Raw genomic sequence first — 13,604 nt, 5'->3', positions numbered from 1 at the left:
CCACAGGCTCCCACCAGATGCTGCCAGCAGCTCCTGGAGAGGCAGACCCCTGTCCCAGCTCCTGTCTGGCCACTGCACTGGACTGCAGGCAGCCACCAGCCCTCCCTGCCCAAGCTCACTCAGCTGCAAAGGCTTTGCTCAGCAGAGCTCTGCCAAGAAGTGGCAGCAGAAGGATTTGCGTCTCTGTGGACCTTCAAAGATTTGTGGTAGGTACTTTTTAGCTGAACTTCCCCTGTGGCAGCTCTTCATCCCGTGCTCTTTATATAGCAGCAATTAGCATATCTGAGAAATCCCCATTTGGCATGTTTTATGGTCTCTTCTCTGTATTGAGATAGTTCTGTAAGTTATGAGCAGAGATATGCCGTAATTCCTAATGTACAACTGTCAGGAAATCACTCATGTAGATTTATTCACTGAACAGTTGGTGAGGAAACTGATTCTGAACAGGGAGCTAGAAACTTTAATTACGAGAGAGAAAAAAATTACTCAAGCACCTCAGACTGGTCAAGAAGCGCCTTTGATGCTCTAAAGATATGGCCTGAAATTAACAGATTAATGCAGCATAGTGTTTCTGAATTCAAATCCTGGCTCCTGCCCCAATTTTTATCCTGTATTACTATTGCTGACTTTCTTCAAAGTAATAATGATGTCAAAAAACAACCATAAGTATTACATCTGCTCTTCTGGAACAAAACAAGGGAAGATTGAAGACAAAAGACAATATCCCTCAAGCAATAGCTTGTTGACCAAAGAAGTTCATACAATGTAGAAAAGAAATATTCCTCCCTGTCAAACCCTGGTCTTGTTACCTACCACTCAATGCAATGGCAAAACTCCTATTAATTTCTAGTGGAGGATGTGCTGTGAGTAACTCAGATGGAAGTGGTAAACCAAAAGTGACATAATCACTCAGGAACTGTCTCTGCCTCAAGTGACCTAAACGACAGGAAAAAATACACTGAGAAGCATTAATTTGGAGTTTCATAAGAAGCCCTTACTTATGCTTCTGTGTTAACTTCGATCTCCAGAGCAAAGTTATGGAACAGTTTCATGTGTCACTCTGTATGGGGTCACCTGTGGCACAGACATCAGAACACAAAACTGGGGGTTCAGTCTTCACGCTTTTGCACTCAACTTTGACACCAACTCATCCTGGCTCTGCTCACTCTGGGCCTGTGGCCAGCCATGACTCTGTCCAGCCTTGGTCTGGGAATGGAATAAGGTGCACGATCCAGGTGTACCATCCCATCCTCTGCCATCCTCCCACATCATTTTCCATCTGATCCCTCAACTGGGACCACCAGCAAATGGGGCCAAGGGAAGCAGGCCTGTTCTGGCAGCAGCACCATCACAGAAGGTATCCCATCTGCCTTCACCTCAGCTAATCCCTTTTGTAACCAGATTTAAAATGTTCTTTTCAGACACATCATTAATGCTTATGAAGATCTTTGACACTCCCGAATGCAATAGATTACAGTACTAAAAACCACAGCATTTTTTGTTTATTGATAAGAATGCAACTGGGTATCATCAGAAGCTATATTCCCTCTGAGCAGAGGTGGTGGGGAAAAAAAAAGACCTGTTGTGTTTCAGAAGATGTCAGCTCTGTGTAGAGGTTGTTCACAGACATTTAGGCACCCTGTGTGAGCATGAGGTTTTGCCTCTTCCACCTGCCACAGAAGGTATGTGTATCCACAAGCCCAGATTTGTGCCCTTTGCAATACTGCTTATGGGGGAAAAAGGGGTAATGTGTTTTCCTCCTGGGACAGTGATATCACATCTGTGAAGGCGGTGATGCACCACCATCGTCTAAATTTTTTTTCTCATGGGAGAGGACAAGCTTCTTTAGAAATAAGCACACCATGCAGTTTGATTCTTTTTCAGGGGTGTATTCTGGACACAGGTCCATTTCTACCCAAGAGCAGAAACTGCATGGGAAGGAAGGCTGTCCTGAGGCGTCTGGGGGGAAGAAACACACTACAGAAAAACAGTAACATTTTGGGCCCTGCTCAGTCATCTCTAACCAACTGAAAGATCTTGCATGCAGACTTTATCATAAATTATGATTCCTGCTTATGGTATTTTTCAAAGTGTCTCACATTGCACTTGATCCTCCCATGAGGACAAAAATTTAGACCGTGACTAACTCCTTTTCGGTGAGTTTCCCAAAGCATAATTTCATTCTTTTCTCTTCAGGCTTCCACATAATTCTTTTCTCAGACTCTGTCACTGTTATGGAGCCCAGTTCATTTTTATGTCTTCTCCATCTATGTATTTTTAACTCTTCCTGCATGCTAAACATTAATGATTTGGTCTAAGGAAGACAATTCATTATCTGCTAATGGCATTTTCCCAGCTTGCCTTCTCACATTGCACTTGGTCCTTCATCCCATGCCTTTTTTCTAAACAGCGTATTTCTGCTCTGGACTGCTACTTCCATGAAATCAGAAATTAACCAGCTAATATGTTTTATTATTTATCAGATGTCTCTGATAATATGCTTTCTTATCTCTGATGTCCCTGAGATTGTAATTAAAATCAGAAAAGGCCTCTTGGAAAATATTACAGAACTGCCAAATCATGGTCATTTTATACACTTTTTATTAACACTTGGTTTGATTGTATTTGTGATCAATAATCTTGCAGCTGTCTTCCCCTTTTCTACTTCAGGTCTCAAAGTTTCAGCAGCCACATAAAGTTGTACCTGCCTCTGTGTTTGACTGCAGTTGTACAACCATCTTTAAATAAATGCAAGATTTGATTAGCAATAGATTATGCTGCTGGTATTTGAATACTAATAATCTCTAGCATGTGTAAGAAAAAAAAATCACCTTCAGCATCTTATTTAAAAGCAGTTACAAAGCAGAGAGTCTTCCACCCCATCTCTCCTTAAACATCTGTTAGTGGTAAGAGCTAACAAGAAATGCTCCTGGTTTTCTTCTCTTTCTAGCTACATAAGCTTCCCTTACAGCCATTTGCAGTAAACGCAGAGGAGTATGAATAGCAATTTTTGGTTCTGAAGAGAAAATGCTGGTTCTCAATATTCCTGACCTTGTGGCTCACTGGCTTGAATTATTTTTGTATATTTATCTTCTGAATAAAACGTGGTGAAGAGAGACTTCACGTCGTGCCTCCATTGCTCAGAGAAACATGCTGGTGGGGAGGGTATGAGGGAATTTGGAAAACAAAATGCTTGTCCTAAACCATGTAAGGAGCAACCTCAGCCTTTCTGGCATGCTGGTTTTGACCCATGAAGTAAAAAAGGTACCATATTTCAGAACATGTGACTGTTATATATAAAATACAATTAAGAGATTTGGAATGACATGAATATATAATGTACACATTTCTTTACAGATGCATTTTTCTCCAGACAGTCCGGTGCCTGCTTTAATTTGGAAGCTATCCATTTTCATACAAAGTTAACCAAGAGTGACAGGAAATCAGACGCTCACGTTACATATCTTTTCTGAACTTAAAAAAAAAAGCCTCCTGTTAATTACTTTTCTAGGAAGCTATTTTGTGATACCACAGGGATAGATCTTCCAAATTCAGAAGTGCTACAGAAACGACAACTTTACAACACACAGTGTGAATAAAGTATGTTACCTGCAGATATTTAAATGTATATTTGTCTTCATTTATTATTATGTGAATATGTGACCAATAATAAAGAATTCAACTGCTTCTGGCCTGGCTGGATGAATTTACATTTACTGGAGATCTGACCTCTTTAACCTTATACATCAGGCGGCACATATACATTATTTATTTAGCTGGAATTAACAGTGATCTGTGAAGCTCACTGTTTTTTCCTTTAGTCCTCTTGCTCATCAGTCATATCTGACCCCTGTGAGTATGTTCAGTGGTAGCACTTTCATGTCATTCTGATTCATGAAAGACTGGGAAACTATAGAACAAAGAAGTTAAATAGTTTCCATGGATTTTTTTGTTTTAATTTAAAATATCCTAAACCACCTTTGCATCCTACATGATCCCTTATAGATTGCTGTGAAGACTAAGAGTAGACAGAAATACCCTACCTTGCTGTAATTATTGGAAAGGAGAATGTGAGCTGGTATTAATATAAGTACTCTGCAGAAGCAGTAGGGGCTTGGACTCCTCACCTGACTGCACACTGACACAACGCTCCAGCGTTGTGCAGTGGGAGGTCTGGGAAATAGAGTGTGTCTAAGTATTTCACCGGTAATCTGAACTCCACAGCAAGCCCACCCTCGCTCTCCCTCTGTACCCCGACCCTCTCTAAGCACTCTTTTGTTTATGAAGCCATGAAGCAGATGGAGAGAAGATGCTCAGCCAAAACTTCACACGGAGGACAGTTTCTTGTGCTGGCAGGAGCGCCGTGCTCCAGCACACAGCTCCTGCAACCACGTCCAGAAACGTCTGCTTTCTCCAACTGCTGAATACCTTACAGGCCAGGGAGAAATCCATGCTAATGGGGCCAAAGGTGGAAAAGTGATAGCAATACCATGTATCTTTTCAGGCACATTTTACAAAGGACATCTATTAGACTACTTTGTTTCTGGTCAGGAGGACTTTTATTACATGCAGTTATCATCATAAGCACTACAATGGATTGAAAAAAATCAGACAAAATGTGCAATTAAAATCTGGGGTTTGTAATTCCAGAAATCTTATTTCCTTCATCAATAACTTCAGTGCTTACCACAGGGAACTAAAGAAGCAATTAAACAGGGTTGTGGACATTTTTATGCATGCACTCTTGTATCAGCTCCAGAGCTGATTCATAAACCAAGCCACTCACTCTGGGCGGTTAAAAACAAAAAGGCAAGACGAATTCAAGTTTCTCACAATTAATCATATTCTTACAGTCACTGAGCTTTCCTTACTCCAAAAGTGGCTACTTTTCCAACTTTAGAAAAGATGGAAAGACCAGTTTTATCAAAGGGAGGATCCAACTTAGGAGAGACCCAAATTAACTGCACAAAGTATGTTTTCAATTAGAAAGAAACAACCTCAGGGGAAACTTGCAAAAAAACCAGGTGCAAACATTAAGGAATGTTCTTGAAAATCGTAAGTTTACATCTAATTTCATTGTATTTTTCTCTGATCGTAGTCATCCTACCAATGAAAAACAATGAGAAACAAGTGATTCACCATAGCAACAAACACACAGCGCATACCATATGGTAATCAGTCCATACAGAAAACTTTGGAGACTATGATTCTATTAAATTTTTTTTCAAAAACCTATAGATAAGTTTAGCCAGTGGTTTCCCAGAAAAAAAATATATACATATAGACAATTCAAAAGAGAAAAGAAACTTGTTTAACTGAGGGGAGAAACAGTAAAAGTAGGAAGCTCTAAAAGTAAAGTAAAGGTGTCTAAATAGCATTTCCCTTCTACAAGAGCTGTCATGGAAGAACAGCCAGAGAGATTAGGCCCACTGTGTTCACTGAAGCTGCCCTCGCACACAGTTGTTGTGTGCCTTGGCAGCTGCAGAATGTGAGAAAGGCAAAGGCTTGCATCATGACTTGAAAACGATACAAAAAAAAAAATCCCTTCACATTGTGGTCTCCAATGTGTTTGTTAAGAGCATTTCCAATACTACTCTATTTAACACACTCTTTCTTTGCAGTCCTACTCTGTTGAACTCTGCTACATAAATACAGGCAGTAGTGCACAGCCCTCCCACAGAAACACTCGAAGGTCCTGAATAACCCATGACTAGCAGGGAGCTTTGCACCACACTGCTCTTGTAGTGAAGTTCTTCCTGTTTAACATGGGAAAACATTCTTTATTTGTGGGGAAGGTCAGTGCTACCATTGCAGGGATGAATTGATCTGTGTCCTCTTGTAAATGCAGCATGAACATCAGGGAAAGAAAACATCTACAACTGGCTCGTACTTACAAGTACTCAAGTGCTGTGATTGCTAACTGGCTTCTCAAGCAGTGCAATTCTTCAGTGAAGTCGATAAATGGTAGAGGAGTCTCAACACACTTAATTCTGCGCTTATGTCTCCAGCGTCTTCGGGCGCATCCTGAAACGGTGCCGGAAGAAGTCTGGACCCTTTTGCTAATGCATTCAATCCCTCCCTCCCTTTTTATCTAAAAAGCATCTTTGACTGCACTTTTATTTTCCTTTCTGCCTTTCTGGGCCAGAATTGAACACCCTGGGAAGCAGAGGAAAAAAAATCTGAATTCTACTCTTAGTCCTGCAACAGTTCAAAAGGCTCCACTGCAGCCAGGGGCATGGGCATTATGCCTCTGAGGAAAAGCACTTACTCAGATGTCCTCTAAACCCTTTTCTTTCCTCATGAGACACTGTTTCCCCTCTACTGTCCCACAGATCCAGATATGTGGTATTTCCAGAGGAAGCATGCACTGATAATGACTACCTTCCCTATTTAGTTTACACTGGACCTTCTGTTCTCAAATGAGACGTATCAGCACATGAACTTGCATCTTCAATTTTAAACTGGAATGGAACTGCTTATTATACATGCATCTTCTTAAAAGAGGCTGATTTTGATCAAATTATCAACATTGAAGCCAAACTATGAAGAGTTTTTTCAGAGAGAGGAAAGAGTTGTGGGGTGTTTTTGCTTTCCATTAATATGTGGGGATAGAGCTGATAGGCGAAAAAAAGATTGCAGATTTAAAGGACACTTGCTAGCGCATGTGCCAGATGCTGATAGCTATATATAGCCACTCAAAGGAGAGTGACTGCAGAGAGTATCTTATCCAGGCAAATAGGAATTCGCCTGAGTAAGATCAGGGCAAAAATAAAAAAAAAAAAACAATAAAAAAACCCAACCCCAAACTCAACCTTTAATCTATGGTGCATTACTTCTGCTGCAGAAGAAGTTGTGTAAGTACTCCGTGAAGTGAATAAGAAAGAACATGTCCTCATGATGACCTCACCTACATTTCACATAAATGCGTTTCCAAATTTAACAAAACCGAATCTTCCCTTTACCATTAGACTGATAGTCATTCTTGAATACAACCTCTATTTCTTTGCTCCATAACCCTTAAGAGAAGTAAGCAAAGGACAATAGATAAGGCTTCTTCAATGTAATAAAAAAGCAGCATGCAGCCTATGAGATGAAATTCAAAAACAGAACTTGGATATAAAGGACATGATTTGCTATCCTAGGTTTTTCTTATTGTTTCACTCAAGAACATTTTAGAAAAGAGAGGCACTTGATTTCCCTGCCTCTTTTCCTCTATACCCTGGTATCAAATTTTTCTTCCCTTTTATCCAATACAGTGGGTTTTTACCTACAGCAATATAATTTCTAAGTAGTTCAAAATGTGAAATAGCAGTACTTGAGATGATGAGCTATCATTTCTACAGAGCACGATGATAATTTTGGAACGACCAGGAGGTTGGGTATGGATTCTAATTAACACTGATGAACCTGGCTACTAAAGATTAAATTCCCAAATGAGTAAATGCTACCTTTCTACACACAGGTCTATCCAAATTATTCTCATCAAAACAATTAAAAAAATTTATAAGCTTCAGTCTGTGTCAAGGTATTGAAGGCTTTCCAAAACTGATTAAAAATATAAAATGAGGTATTGAACTGCATTAAAAATCAACCTTTTTCGTGTATTGAAAAGTAATGGTCTATAATTTGTATTCAAGAGATCTTATTTCCAGTGAATAATAATTGTACTGCAGCCATCTCTGTGCCCTGTTTCTCTGAAAACCTCATGGGATGTACAGAAGAGGGTTTTGTATCCTGCTGAGGACACTGACACACACATACTTTGTGTGACACTGCATCTTATTCTCCAGTCCTTTACTTCATTATGTGTTTATTTTTTCACTGATGGTTCTTTCAAACTGGTATACACAAATGGAAGTGCATAGGTATCACAGAACAGTTTGGATTGGAAGGGTTATTAAAGATAATCTAACTTCAACCCCACTAGCATGGGCAGGGACGCCTTCCACTAGATCACATTTCTCAAAGCCCCATCCAACCTGACCTTGAACACTTCCAGAGATGGGGCATCCACAGCTTCTCTGGACATCCCTTTCTAGTGTTTCACCACCCTCAGAGTAAAGAATTTCTTCCCAGTATCTAATCTAGACCTACCCTCTTTCAGCTTCAAGTCATTACATCTTGTCCTATCACTACATGCCCTTGTAAAAAGTCCCTCCCCAGATTTCTTGTCGGCTCCCTTTAGGCCCTGGAAGGTGCCATAAGGTCTCACTGGAGAGTCTTCTCTTCTCCAGGCTGAACAACCCCAACTCTCCCAGCCTGTCTGCACAAGTGAGGTGCTCCAGCCCTCTGATCAGCTCGGTGTCCCTCCTCTGGATTCACTACAGCAGGTCCCCATCCTTCTTATGTTGGGGGCCCAAGAACTCATATTAGATAAACTGTTAACACTCTGGCAAGCGGGGATACCAGCTCCTGAGTAAGGGGAAGGATAACCTTAGCAACAAGACACGCTGGATGCTAACTGGCTGGACATGAGCTCTTCAGAGAAGGACCTGGGGGTTCTGGTGGACAACAAGCTGACCGGGAGCCAGAGAGGCCTCACACTGCTGTCTACATGAACCCCTAGAGCACAGTGACTGCCCTATCTAGCCCACCTCAGCCACACACCTTTTATTTTAGCAGACATAGAGCTTCATTTCACCACCAGCACTTCAGGTACCCTACCCAAGCCCTCTGCCCCTCTCCTTCTTTCCTGGTTGCTCTTAAGCAGCTTTCTGCCACTCTGATTTCTGTTTCCATGTAGCTTCCAGGCACTGCTGTAGCCTACTTGTCAGCCTGCTTTCCCTCACAACCATCCTGTATGTAATTTCTACACTTCCCACTGTCACTGGGGATACTAGGTCTTTCCTGGCCAACACCTTTAGCCTCCCTCTGAACAACAGAGGCCTCATTTTGCCTGCAAACATTCACAGGACCATGGCACCTTTTGTGCTGTAAGCAGCTTAAAACTTCCAGTCCTAAGAGAGGATGGCAAACATTTGATGCAAAGGAGAAAATTTATGAGTTTAAAAGCAGAAATTTTTAAAAAATATGGGAATTCTTACACAAGTCTACCAGAAGAATTATGATACAGATAACAGGAATGGAAAAACATTTTGAAATTAAAAGAAATACAACTGAAAATCAAAGGGCGGGTGTATTAGGTAACACTGAAAATACTTTCAATCTTGGCCAATATTTCTCCCTGTAGCAATACCAGTGGGTTACAAGTTTCTACTTGTGCCACTTGGCATGGAAAAAGTTAGAAGAAAGAAAATATTAGGATAAATGAAAAAAAGCTGGTCCATTGTCTTTCATTGATCTTTCAGATCTAAACATTGTCTTTCATTAGCTCCAGTTTCAAATCCCAGCACCTATAGTACCTACTATTTTTCTTCTTAGAAATTTGTCATCATTTTTCATAATAATCTTTTTAAACCACCAGACAATGGTTTTGGTCCATGTCCTTCAACTTCAGTTAAATGTTTATATTCTATATTTGTTATCAAATGCTGTTTCATTAATACTGCATCACATAAAATCTGTGAGAAATTGGTGAATATTTTAGTAGGTAACCTGCAGTCCACTCTGTCCTGCTGTAGTCTACACTGCCATCAGTATCTAAATGAGTTAGTTTAAAGTGATCTCAGCTATGTCTCCTAGTCTAGAAACTGCAGTATAAACTTATGCAGCAGCATGGATTACATACGACAAATTTAATCTTTCTTTCAGGGGTTAGGGAAATTTGGAATGCAAATGGTAAATCCTGAATTTCAGACAAACAAATGATTGCCTATCAGAACTCCTTTCCAAACTAGTCCTTAGAGTATTGCATACATGTAAAGGGGGGAAATTTGAAAGAGTCAGGTAATTGCCACAGGCATCTTTAATTCTAACAACACTTCCCACTTGCAGATAGAAGCACAAGTCTGAAAGAGGTAATAATAGCTAAATGGATATTAGTATCTGCCATTACCTGATCTATCTGCAGAATTACAGCAGTTTGTGAATGCTAAATTTGCTTATAAAATCTGGCTTAAAAGCCTAAAACAACCTCTTTTCAGGAACAACATATCACCTGCATGTTGTTTGGAACTGATGGAACTTTCACTCAGAGAAAAATCACAGTAGTTGCTTCCAGAGACATTTCTTTCCCAAACCAAACCCAAGGGGGAATACAAGAGTCAACTCCATTTCTGAAAAGCAGGCATTAAGAGGCCAGAGAACTCCACCAAAAATTAGCTTTTTCCTCACCTTTAACAATGCCAGAAACAAAATTTTAAGACTTAGAACATCTCAAGACACACCACAGCTGTGAAAAAATAGTAAAGAACCATTGCCTCTTCTCTGAGAAAGACACAGTGATTCAATCAAATAGAGTCCGATATAAATACTGTAAATTGTTAAAGTCATGGGAGCTCTATTTGCACAAGAGGATGATGTGACCATCTTCGTATTGGCATACAGGCCTTTGAATACACCCTCGAAAAATAAATCACCCTTTATTCTGCCAAAACGAATCACTTCCTTCCCATCAAAAAAGACCAAAGAGTCAAAAACCAGAAAATCTCAAAGTGGTAAAGCGAAGTGTCCTCCTGGCATAAGAGGAGGAAATATATATGTGAAATAAATGAATATACACTAAGTCCAAGCAGACATATTTTATATCTATTGCTGATAAATAAATGTTGTCTAAAAGATTTTTCAGACACGTTCTCATACTTGTAGCATGGCCAGGTGTATTGGGTCAACCCACTACACCAGGTTTCTACAGATGGAAATTCTTTAGGAAGGAAACCTCAGAAATTTGTCAGAAATTAGCCTGAAACACAATCAGATACTATGAACTAAAATGAGAGTATCATTGCTGTATTCTTCTCTATTCCACAGATTTCATATTGTATAAGTAATTTATTTATATTGTGAAACTACTTCGACATTGAGGATGGCAGAACTACTTCTGGTCACATGCACTTCATTTAATCTTTGCCAAAGAGAAAGAAATCAATGAAATATGAACAGTAAGAAGCAATACACCTGCCTGAGGAAAAAAAAAATCCAGACTTTATAGAGAAGCACTCAGGAAAGAGTCAGTGAAATAATAAATACTACTAGAAAATGTGCCATTGTGGGAAGTGTTTGGGTCCTGAAGACAGTGAGCATTTTGCTGTTGAGGTATCTTTAAATTACTGTGAGGCTGCTCTTTGCAATATACTACGTCAATGTTACCAAAAAAATCAACATGCAAACCAATATGTTAAAAACATGTAAAGAGGCAGGTGCAATAAGGCATCATCCATCCATCCAGCTATGGGAGTATGTCATAAGAAGTATAAAAACACTTACTTCTTCTTGCTTAGGAATGCTGAACTTGGTGATCTTTGATTTGGTCCTGGCCGAATCAGGCTTGCTGGAAGGCACTCCCCTATATGACTTGGTCGTCTCTGCTGGTAACTTCAGCTTTGGAGACTCATCAGGAGCCTGGTCTTGACCGTCCATTGGCCTTACATAAGCTGTTGGCTTCTGCTGACCCAGACTGGGCTTTGAAGCAAGAGAAGGTGGGAAGTTTTGGACGCAGTGCGCCCCACCATGCTTTGCTGGCCTCTCTTGGACTTGAGTTCCTCCTTCTGAGCTACAACTGAGCTTTGCTGGCTGCTGCACTCTATTGATGTTGTCTCCTAATGTGGCCCTCAGCGAGCTTTGCTGGGCAGTACTGGAGGAGGAGGAGGAAGAAGAGGTGGATGAGGAAGAGGAGGAGGAGGAAGAGGAGGAGGAGGAGGAGGAAGAGGAGGAGGAGGTGGAGGAAGAAGAAGAGGAGGAGGAGGAGGTGGGACTTGATGCATAGCGTTTTAGTTTCTCCAAATTGGATTTTTGGTTTGCCAGTTTGAAGTCACCCTTGTGTGACTCCAGCGACCGGTGTCCGTGTTTGCTTGCTCTCTGCTGGCCTTCTGAAGCGCCATTATGCCCCGCCTTCTGCCAGCCCATTGTGGTACTTTTGCTCTGCTGTGCAGCTAGAGATGCTGGTGTGGAAGAAGTAGTGCTGGAAATGGGAGGAGGAGGTGGTGGTCTCGAGTCTGTGGTAAGATGTTCATCAGGCTTGGGGAGAGGTGTCTGAGGAACCCCAGGTTTTGGAACCCCAACGAGATGGCTCTGGTTTGACCGGTCAGTTAACAAGTCTTTCATTTCATCATAGTTGCCCAAGGTATTCTGGATGCGATTGGAAAGCTCATCCCCCTTGTTAGTCTGCAAAACAAAAATCAAGTGTTCTGCAACAGTCAACATAAGAAAAACAAAACTCCCTTCATGCTTCTGCTGAAATCCTTACTGAAGTAAGACTGCCTTATGCAGCAGTGTTGAGGGATGAAATCGAAAATCCTTATTGTCTCTGAAGACACTTGTCAACATCTTAAATCTACCCTGAACTGGAAAAGCTATAAAGGGCCTTAGAGTATATAAAAAAAGAAATCTATCACTGATACCATGCTGTAGTTAAAGTATATTACCTGGAAACTGGAAAATTTATTACTGCAACTGCATAGAATGGTTTGGATTAAATCTGACCATGATAAAACTTTTCCTGTAGCCCAATGCAAGCTCTCCTTCCGTCATGAATGAATACACTGCATTCCAAATTTCTTCCCCTGCCTGCATAAGTTTTCATAACCATCCAGGAAGCCACACAACATCCCATGCAAGCACTGAATGGATTTGACAGTGTAAGCCAGCCAAATGCTCTGAGGTGACTTGAAAACAGCTTGTGGGAAATGGGAAAAGTACATATTATGTCCCTTCTTTGAAAATGCTCTGACAGGGTGCTCATTCCAGGGCACTCTCCTCTTGTAAAAAAAAAAAAGGTGAAGAGAACCCTTGCCAAATTCTTCAAATTTCTCAGTGCTTGCTGTGCATAGCAGGGGGAATACAGCCACCCTTCCTCCCCTTTAAGATTAATTATTGTCTTAAAAATTACCAATTTACTTCCTGACTGAAAAGGCAGAATCTTCACAAAGAAATAAAACAAGCAAATAAAAAATACTGGAAAAGATTGAAAATTCTTGCTTTAAAAAGACACTGTAAGCAAAAGGTTGTATCATTAGCATTTTTACAGCAGAGATTTTTTGAACCCTGCCAAGATTCAGGCATGTGATGTCCACTGCTTTATGTTTTCAGAGGAAGACAGTAATGAGGCAGTGGAGTTCTCCTTTCTATCTTCCAGACATGAAGTCTAAATGGGAAAACTCCTGTTGGTTTCAGAAGGCCAAGCTTTCATCTCAAGACTCTCTGTTTTAGAGGAAAACAGAAAGAAGGAGAAAGAAGGAAGTATAGGAAGTGGAGAAGATCCTCTTAAATTTACACTAAAAAACCACAAAAGATGTAGCAACCACATCAGTTACTCTGGAAAACTGGGGTATGTAAGGGGAGGTATTTAAGGGAAACTCCCCAGTCTGGAATTGGTTTTTTTTAGGGTTTCCTAGTACAAAACCTGAACCCAGGCAAAAATGCACAGTAAATGAGTGCTGTGACTGCCACATGCAAACTTTTAGAGGACTACAGTGGAAGTATTCTTATATCTAACAGTAGAAGCAGTCCTGTTTTGCTTAAAGTTTTTCCCCTCAAATTTCAAGGGC

At 40.6% G+C, this 13,604-nt stretch overlaps 1 protein-coding gene across 1 annotated transcript in view; it reads right to left on the bottom strand.

Moving 5' to 3' along the window:
- The window catches only part of AFF3 (ALF transcription elongation factor 3), a 312,555-nt gene that overhangs the window by 245,039 nt on the left and 53,912 nt on the right, over positions 1–13,604 (bottom strand). The window contains exons 3-4 of the mRNA XM_069005855.1: positions 11,894–12,222; positions 11,326–11,677 (exon numbers count right to left, since the gene is read on the bottom strand). Coding sequence (XP_068861956.1) covers positions 11,326–11,677; positions 11,894–12,222 — 681 coding nt within the window. The remainder of the gene's footprint in view (positions 1–11,325; positions 11,678–11,893; positions 12,223–13,604) is intronic.

The sequence above is a fragment of the Aphelocoma coerulescens genome, chromosome 1 (genome assembly GCF_041296385.1).
Source record: "Aphelocoma coerulescens isolate FSJ_1873_10779 chromosome 1, UR_Acoe_1.0, whole genome shotgun sequence".
NCBI lineage: Eukaryota > Metazoa > Chordata > Aves > Passeriformes > Corvidae > Aphelocoma > Aphelocoma coerulescens.
Note: the sequence above shows the minus strand (reverse complement) of the source record. Positions and strands in the feature narration are given on the sequence as shown.